The 9,198-nt window shown below is 41.7% G+C and overlaps 1 protein-coding gene across 2 annotated transcripts; it reads left to right on the top strand.

The window, feature by feature from the left end:
- Window positions 1–481: 481 nt before the first annotated feature.
- On the top strand, window positions 482–7,258 carry LOC111839470 (uncharacterized). Of its 2 annotated transcripts, XM_072715748.1 has the most exons (8): window positions 482–2,195; window positions 2,411–2,870; window positions 2,951–3,117; window positions 3,304–3,561; window positions 3,646–5,155; window positions 5,543–5,613; window positions 5,751–6,041; window positions 6,645–7,258. In XM_072715748.1, exons 2-5 carry the CDS (start codon window positions 2,804–2,806, stop codon window positions 3,766–3,768), a joined length of 615 nt encoding a protein of 204 aa, XP_072571849.1. In that variant the 5' UTR covers window positions 482–2,195; window positions 2,411–2,803; the 3' UTR covers window positions 3,769–5,155; window positions 5,543–5,613; window positions 5,751–6,041; window positions 6,645–7,258. The 2 variants fall into 2 exon arrangements, with proteins under 2 accessions (XP_072571849.1, XP_072571850.1); XM_072715749.1 differs by lacking the exons at window positions 5,543–5,613; window positions 5,751–6,041; window positions 6,645–7,258 and having other exon boundaries at window positions 3,646–4,098; window positions 5,056–5,227.
- The last annotated feature ends 1,940 nt before the right edge of the window (window positions 7,259–9,198 follow it).

Here is a 9,198-nt window from a genome sequence, read left to right on the forward strand (position 1 = left end):
TTATTTTAACCTAAAGAAATTAATGGCAGGAAAAGTAAATGCTTTCATAGTGATTTAACAGTCAAAAGGATGCGGAAGGGGTACGTGTTTAATTATTTTGCATAATAATAAAAGGGGAGGCGATGTCAAATTTGCAATTTAATACACACGCATTTACTCTGTCCGTTATTTTTTGCCAAGCCAACTCTCTTTCTTTAGTCGATGCAGCCGTATTGCTTTTTTTCATTATTATTGGCTTGAATTCCTCATATGCGTGCATTAAAACTTCCAACTCCGTCTCTGTGAAGTATGCCGCTCTCTTTTTTTCACTTTGATTTTCCATTTTGACTCGTGAAATCGGCGATCAATTGAAAACGTCTTTACTGTATGTATGCACGGTGCACGCGCATTAACTCTGGGTAACCAATAGGAGGTTAATTGAACTTACTCTTCTCAGGTGTTTTGGAACCGACATACTCATGGTGTGCGGGTTTGGGGTATATCAACCCAGAGGTTAAGATTTACCAAATGGTAAGTTAACCAAGCTTTCTGGAATACCCCCCTGGTTTGAAGTGGGGAAAAAGGACTTTGTTTTCGCTTTGGAAAGGTACACTCTCCCTTTAAGGTGCTAGCCTTGTCCACGTTGGGAACCGCCCGTTTTTTTTTTGATATTCCTCTGCCCCCGCGCCTTTTGGAGAAAACATATGGCCGCAAAGCACACGGGAAAGAGGCCGGGGTGATCCTCGCAGAGTAAATGCAAGTTTCCCTCTTGATATTGAGATGTAATGGTAAAAATAATATAGTATGTGTCTTGGAGGGGATTAGTGACAGTCTGGTAGGTAATACTGTTTGGATGATTTTCGATTTAAGTGTAAAACAAGGATTGTACGTCCGTTTAGCATCTGTGTGTCAGTAAAGCGGAATGCAGTGTAAATGTGTTTTTTTTTTAATTAATTCACATTAATGCATTTTTTTTCATTGCATGTTTGTAATCCATGAACGGGTGTATGAATAGCCTGGTGCTTTCATGTAAGCCGTTTGTAGGGGAGCAAACCATATAGGGAGAGACGCGAGATACTGAGATGTAAGTTAAAAGGGCGCTATTGTTCATTAAATGTGTATATCTTAGTATTCAAGATGAACGGTTATATGTACTTTTGTATTTTCTTGTGCAGTTCTAGTCCACTGCCGTATTCTACACACTGTTAAAAAAAATACAGTTTGATTTATTTTATTACTAGTATTGACTCTCCCTGCCGGCCCCTGGAGGATGGGCTCCCCCTTTGAGTCTGGTCCCTCCCAAGGTTTCTTCCTTCTAGGGAGTTTTTCCTTGCCACTATCCCCTATGGCTTACTCACTGGGGGCTTTGGGTGGGGATGCTGTAAAGCGCTTTGGGACAATGTAATGTTGTGATAATGCGCTATACAAAAATAAACTTGTTGTTGTTGTTGTTGTAGTATTTGTTGCTGGGGAAAGTTGATCTGTGCCCGTGTAGTGATATCGCGTATTACTGTACCGCACAGTAAAATTTGTGAAGGAAGGAACAGGAAAACTCCGCTCAGCATTCCTTCCATTTTCTTTGGGTGGCCAGCAAATAAAGAACCCCAAATCATTTGTGTTTGTCTGTGTGCTACACGTGTATTACCACTAGGTGTGCCAGTTCTTCCACCAATAGGTGTATGATCTCATTTAATCTGTAATTGAAATTAAATAGTTGAATAATTACATACTGTAGCACTCGATGGATAAAGCAATGAAATAAACTCTGAACCATACGTAAACAAATGTGCCTCTTTCTAGATAGTAAATAACTTACTATTATGCCCCGCAAGTCCCACGCCTGCCCCCTGTGCCAGGTGACTTATATAAACATTTCGGTCCACCTCCATGACCTGCACAAGGTGGACAGCAACACAGAGAGGAGGCTGCTAAACTCCGTGTCGTTGGGCAGATTTGCTAGGTTGATAGATTGCCCTGTGCCCCTCTGCCCGGCGATAAACCTTATCTCCTACCCAAAACCCAGATCGCAGTCTGCAAGAAGCAGGCGGCATGGCAGTCGTTGCATGAATTTAAAAGCACTGGCAGGGAGAAAACCGATGAAATGGTGCAGCTTAAACAGCGGCTCAGACGGCTGGAGCAGGAGGTGGCAGAGCACAGACAAAGTTCCTCTGTGCCACAGGGATCGGGATCCGGATTGCACAAGCAGTTCTTCTCTGGTAATAATTACAATTGCAATGTTATGATAAAATGTATAAGACTTAAACATTATGGACCTTAAACATCTACTCCTGGATTTCTAGTCATTACAGCCTTTAAACGTGGACTTTTTGGGTTTTGTTTGAATTTTTAACGTCATGTCCTTTATGTAGGTGAACATAATTGCCAGGCGGGATTACATGGCTTAACTTTTAATTTTCTTTTTTCCTTTTAGACTTGGTGCTCCCCAGATTTCAGGAGAGCGTCTTCCTGGTCAGCACCTCTGGGACTTTGTCACAAAACCAGATGCATAAGCTGAAGTGCATAAAAGTTTTGTGTGGGGCAATAAAGAGGCCCCAGCTCCTGCCCACCTTAGATTTCTGAAGGACACTGGCAGAATTAATGACTGGCTGTCTGACCTTGATAAGAAATTCAAGGTTACGACGAATAAGACCTATATCTTGGCCATCATTAAATTGTGCCAGTTCTTGTTAGTCGGACCTCATTTGTGTCTAGCTCCGCAAAAAGGAAATCGCCTACCTTTTGCGACATTTGAGGAGACAGCTCAAAGCATTGGGGAAGCGAATAGTCGAGCACAGGCAAGAGGTGAAGGAGCAGAAATCTGAGGATGCCGACCCAGGAAAACCTCTCGGAGCTGGCGACCGAGCTGCAATCCCGGATCCCTGAATGTCTCGGTAAGCGAAAACCCCATTTGTCTTACAGACGGGAGTCTCTCGTTGACGTCACGCTCATGGATTTTTTTTTTATCTCACAGATGATCTGTCTGAGTCTCCACAGAACATCCTACTCCACAACAAGTGCATAGGTGCAATTGCCACCTATGTATTTGTAAACACGGGCCACAGGTATAGCGTGGTAATAAACATGTTGGCGCAAGAGGTCACCAAGGTGCAGGTATCAGGGGACAAGGTGGTCATTCACGTGAGTGTGCTTGGACTTCATTTAGTAATTCTTTAGTCATTACGGCATTTTAAAAGTGGATGTCTTGGATTTTGCTTCAGACAGTTAAACATCATGTCAACGTTCACACAAAATGTGTTGTGTTGCACACGCGCACACAGGTGTAGACCCGATCACATTAAATAACTCATCGTCTTGCCTTCACAGGTAAAGGACCATAAAACAGCAGGCTCTTTTGGGAGGGTAAACATGGCCCTCTCCAAAAAAGAATACCAGTGGCTCCACCAGTTTGCTCAGCTCCGCTGTGAGCTCCCTGGCTTCAGATCCTTGGTTAAGACATTCTTTTTCACGTCTTCAGGAAAGCCGTTTCGGAAACTGAATGGCACGGTGATGGACACATGCTTGAATTGTGGCATGCCCAAGGCATTCACCATGTCACAGTTGAGGAGCGGCGTGTTGACGTGTGTAAATAAAAATCAGATACATTCCTAAAGTCTGCGGATTTAGAAATTGTCTCGACCGTGATTGATCTCTCATTCTTGTTTACAGATAGAGAGGGGCCTGCCGGAGGACCAGCGGCGGCTGGTGTCGCACATGATGTGTCACAGCGTGGAGACTGCCGACCGCTTTTATGTCGCGGAACCTGAGCTCGCCGAGCTGCATGTGGGCTGAGAATGCCTCCGTCAGGCCCTGGGCCTCAGCAATGTTCCACAGCATTCTGGCGGTAGGCAGTCTCAGAGCGAAAAGGGCGGCGTTACCACCACCACCAGACGGTGACGATCAACTAGAGGTCGACCGATATATCGGCCGGCCGATATATCGGGCCGATATTTAGCATTTTTTAATGTATCGGCATCGGCCGAAATCCGAGTGCACTACGCCGATTTTCAGACAGGCACGTCTACGGGCAGCCCAGTGTTATTGTTGCTGGGGAACACGTGACCCATGCTGCCTTGTGCAGGACCACAGCCAGAAGTTTTGGAAGAGTCCTGGGATAAAACGGTAAGGCTTAAATTCTGATCTTTCAATGACCTGTTTATTTAAGTAGTTAATTGCTATGAAATGTTGCTTTAAAAGAAAACGCGAATTACGCTATTGGGAACTGGGGTAATGATAATGAGCCTTCAACCAACTGTAGCTTACAGGTAACATTATTAAGGATCATTGATTCTAATAGAGTTTGTTTTGTGCGCTTATTGGTGGGCTCACAGACGTTTTTTAATCGTTAAAAATCATTTTAATTGTTAACATTTTAATTATTACCATATCAGCCCGATGTTATCAGTTATGCTTTTTTTCTTGTGTCGGAGAGTTTCACTCTGTGAGTGTGTGGGGCGGAGCAGGCAGCTCTCAAATACTGCAGCGTGTGTGAGAGTTGCGTTACTCTGCCCTGATCACAGACAGCGCCGTCCTCGGAGACACAGAGCTGCTAAGAACAATGCATGGCGGAGAAAAGTGTTTGTTCGAAAGCGTGGTTACCATTTACTTGAGCTGATGCTGACAATGGTCCTTCTGTGCAACTTTTTTTCATTTGAGACCGGAGATTCAAACAATTTGTCAGACGTCTAGATAAAAAGTGCATGACTTTGCGCAGTTAGTTTCCTCATTAAACATGTCTATCCTTTATACGGGCTTATACGTAGACAACGTCACAATCACTAGGGGCTTATGTTGTCCTTGCATACAAGGCTGTGCAATACGACAGTTATTTTATTTTATTTTCCGGGATCACTAGATTCTGATTGTGAATTTGGCTTTAAGCTATCTGTCTGCTAACAACAGAAACAACATGTTAGTGTACACTACTCATCATACCATGATGCACTTAGTGTTTTTTTTTCTTCAAAATGTATGAGTGTAATTGTTTTAATGTGCATGGAATACTGGAATTGTAGAATGAATTGAAGATGAAGGTACTATAATAAAAATTCTAACCTTGCATTTATTCTTCTGTTTTAGTAATTGCTGTCTGATGGCTGAACAAAAATCTAATCCTGTATGGCAGCATTTCACAAAGCCAACACCAGGAAAAGCCAGGTGCAATATCTGCAGCAGACTGGTGAGCTTGGGAGCTGAAGAATGAGTTTGCTGCTAAAGAGATTCTGATGCTGCTATCTTTATTGTTTATAAGTTTAAGTTGTTTATAAGTTGTATTGTGTTTTTGTTATTTAAGTTTATATTTAAATTTAAAATTTAAATATATTTAAATTTAAGTCAGTATTCAATAAATGCTAAGTTGAGAAATTTTGTGTATCGTTTGTTATTATTAATGTGATATTTTATCATGCAAATAGAGGGGAAAACGTCCAATTTTCGGCCAAAAAATATCGGCAGCATATATCGGCCATCGGCTGACCCTGACTCCTAAATATCGTCATCGGCATCGGCTATTGAAAAACCCATATCGGTCGACCTCTACGGTCAACCCCTGTACTCCTCTCCTCAGAGGAAGAGGAGGAGGTTGAAACAGAGGTCCACCTCTCGGGGAAGGCCCCAGTGGCGCCGCATGTAGTCAGGGTGAGTCCAGCGGGGTGCAAGTGCTACCCCTAACATGTGACATAGAAGGTGGAAACACCCTGTGGAGGAAAAGACAAGTCAATCACTTCAGTAAGGGAACAGTGATGGTGAGGCTAAAATAAGTTATTTTCCAACAGGTGACACTGCCCAGACGGAGGGAGCCCTGGGGGCACATGGTGCACAGCCGCCGTATAAGGTGGTGGTCCTCGACCAGCTGCAGGAGGAGCATCTGCTGCAGCAGTTGGAGCAGGAACAGTTGAGGCTGCAGCAGTAGCAGTTGGGGCTGCAGCAGGAGGAATCGGATGAGCTGGAGGAGGGGCTGCAGCAGCTGTTATAGGATCAGCTGCAGCAGGAAGATGAGCTGGAGCAGCGGCAGCTAGAGTCGTTGGAGGAGTCAGAGTCTGAAATTTCACCACTTAATTATTTTGGTAATTGAGGCATTGATAATTTGTGTGAACAGAAATTTATATAATTATATAATTTATATCTCTCTCTTTCTGACAGTTCCCCAGTTTTCTGCCAACAGTAGTGCCATATGCTTGGGTAATGCCAGGGCATCCGATTTTAACTTTTTAAATATGTCTGGGAGATTTATGTGTCTGTGGTAATGGGCAGTGATAAAAAAAATGTCATATTTTTTTTTAAATATCACAGAAGGCACTCGTCCGACGCAAGCTGACATAGCCTGACACCTTAAAGGATATGGTTCGCTTCGAGTTCAGGGATCATTGGCAGGAATGGCCATTAAGAACATATATGATTAATATGCAGTCAGTTACTGCCACCGATGTATTAGAGACATGAATGAAACAGAATACTGTCTTTTTGAGATCAACAGAGTCTTGGCCCAGTCATTCTCCTCCAGCACTGCAAAGACCTCCGATTGACAATCGGCAATGTCCAAGGCTTATTAAAGCAAATGCAACAGTATACATTTAAGATGGTAGTGGTTACTACTGCTACTACTACCTCTTTACTATTGTGTTTGCTGTTGCTAATATATGCTTGTTTTCTGCTTGTCTACATTTCAGACCATGAATCGTTCCACAAGAAACAGCAGGAGGATATCAGTCCTTTTGAAAGCCCATCATTTTTCCCCCCCCCATTTTGTATTTATTTTGTCTGCTTTAAGTATTTATATAATATATATTTTTATATATGTATATTTTTATTTTTCATTTCACAGCTGCTGTTTTTTTATTTGTGGTACCGTAAAAGTTTTAAGTTATAAAGGAGAAAATGTAAGTGACAAAGTATAGCTGATAAAATTGGATGGTGATGGCAATTGTCAAAATTATGGGTGTATGTCTTGATATTCCAGACGACGATGAAGATATCCACACATCCTTGCTGTCAATTTTGGTCTATTTGAAGAAAATATTCCTAATGGTGTACAGCAGACATGTAAGTGATGAAGTATAGCTGATAAAATTAAATGGTGATGGTGATTGTCAAAATTATGGGTGTATGTCTTGATATTTCAGCTGATGATGATGATGTCCCCACATCTCAGCCTGCCTCAACTGGCGAGGCTTAACCCACTGGGGTCTAGGGGTAGGGAACACACATTCACTGACTGGGGCATGATCATGCATTTCTTTCAATATCATAAACTTAATTCATGGCAAATAAATTATTTCTTATACATTTGTTTTGCTGTGGTGGACTGGCGACCTGCCCAGGGTGTACCTCGCCTCTCGCCCGAAGATGCTGGGATTGGCTCAAGCTTCCCCGTGACCCAGATGGATTAAGCGGTATAGATAATGGATGGATGGAAGGATATTTGTTTTGGCATTAAACTCATCTTTACTTTAATGTACTTTGTAAACGTCAGATTTATGTTGTTTGTAATTTGACATCAAAGTATAGACATTGCAAAATGCAGTTTGAAACAATCGCAGAAACATTATAAAAGTACATAGTAAGCAATGGTGACAGTTTGTTTTGATCCCAGATATCTGATCAGCAAAGTCTTGGCTACATGAAGATGACTAAATGGTGTAGTTGCAACATTCAGTTGAAAAACCTAGCTCATGTCACTATTTCTGGCTCCTTGCATTGAATATGTAGCAACTTTCATGTTTATGAATGAGCCATTGACACCTGGCCACATCCCTCCCCCCCCTTTTGTGACACTGATGGGGATGTATCTGGATCGCGTTTCACCGTCATCAAATTACCATGCGAATGCGATCTGAATACGCGCAATGCGGCTATTTATAATGTGAATAGCGATCTTTGAGTGACAGCGGTACTACACGCCCCTGATGCAGGTCAAACAAAGTAAGGTGACATGGTTTACTTTTTTGCCGATTTAACCTAATTTTAAAAACTTTAATACTTCCGACAATGGATGTTTTGAAAAGAAGACAGATTATGGATTTAGTCAGTGTTTTTTTTTCATGATTCTACATAAAGATTTCACCAAGATATAAACTGAAATAGACGCGAAAAATATACTGCATCGTCGACGACACACTCGACCCCAGAGGATTAAAGTAAGTCACATCAATATATTGTCTTGGATATATACACAGGTAAAACTAAAAACATATATAATTAAAGTTCTTGTCATAGCATCACATGAGAAGATTTTATATATATATCATGATGGTGCCGTTGTTGACAGCGACGTCAACTAATTCCAAAAGTAAGCCACATCAGTAAACTGAAAACAATTTGCTTGCACCACTACTAATCTTGCACTCTTGTGGTTGTCCTCACTGATCATTCTCTTTTGTTTTTTGTCTTATTACATATTAGGCTGCAGCACTGAGAATGGGACGGTGTCCTCTTGTAATTTTTTTGTATACTTTTTTATTTCTGAAGACTTTTATTTAGTTAAATTAAAAAAACTCTTCTAGGCAATTTGTAAAAAGATGCAAACAAAAAAAAATGCGGCAAAAATAAAATGTGTTTGGTGTTCAATCAGTGTCTCAAAGTTTTTCATACTATCTCCTGTATGAGCTACTGTCCATGGGTCATAGTAAGTATGCAAACCGTACAGGCTAGGGGTCTGAAATTTGGCATGCTCAAACTACATATATATATGAACAACTGTGCAATGTCTCATGAGCCTAAACCTTACAGAACAGGTTTGGTGGACCTGTGACTTTAAGTTTTTAATGCACATGGAGGGGAAAGGGGGCAAGGTAACTGAGGGGGTCTTGTGGCTGACCCCTGCAAGCACCGTGAAGTAGCTCCCCTGAAGGTTTCACAACCAAACTCCTGTTGTAACTCTTGTAAAGTACTCTTACCATTTGTAACAGTATTTTAATTCTGAAAGTCACTGATTAACAATGTGTGTTGTTTAACCCCATGTTTTAATTAGAAAACATTGCTGGCACCAGCTCACCTGCTGCATCTGTGGTTGACATAACAATTGACGAGGAGGGGGAGGAAGTAAGTTTCGCCAGTTAATTACTTTGAGAATTGAAGCATCGTGATGATTTTTGTGTGCCCACAAATGCATATACATGTGTCAAACTAAAAACACGTCCTGTCACAGATGCCTAGAAACCTTCTCAAAGCCGTGCCACATTCTAAGGTAATGCTGATGCATTTTATTTAACTTCTGAAATATGT

Source organism: Paramormyrops kingsleyae, chromosome 8 (genome assembly GCF_048594095.1).
Source record: "Paramormyrops kingsleyae isolate MSU_618 chromosome 8, PKINGS_0.4, whole genome shotgun sequence".
Taxonomy (NCBI): Eukaryota; Metazoa; Chordata; class Actinopteri; order Osteoglossiformes; family Mormyridae; genus Paramormyrops; species Paramormyrops kingsleyae.

Bases quoted from the DNA above. Each gene is read 5' to 3' on its own strand.
- LOC111839470 (XM_072715748.1), top strand. From the start codon at position 2,804: ATGCCGACCCAGGAAAACCTCTCGGAGCTGGCGACCGAGCTGCAATCC. The intron at 3,118-3,303 runs GTGAGTGTGCTT...TTGCCTTCACAG, and splicing joins GGGACAAGGTGGTCATTCAC to GTAAAGGACCATAAAACAGC. The intron at 3,562-3,645 runs GTAAATAAAAAT...TCTTGTTTACAG, and splicing joins GGAGCGGCGTGTTGACGTGT to ATAGAGAGGGGCCTGCCGGA.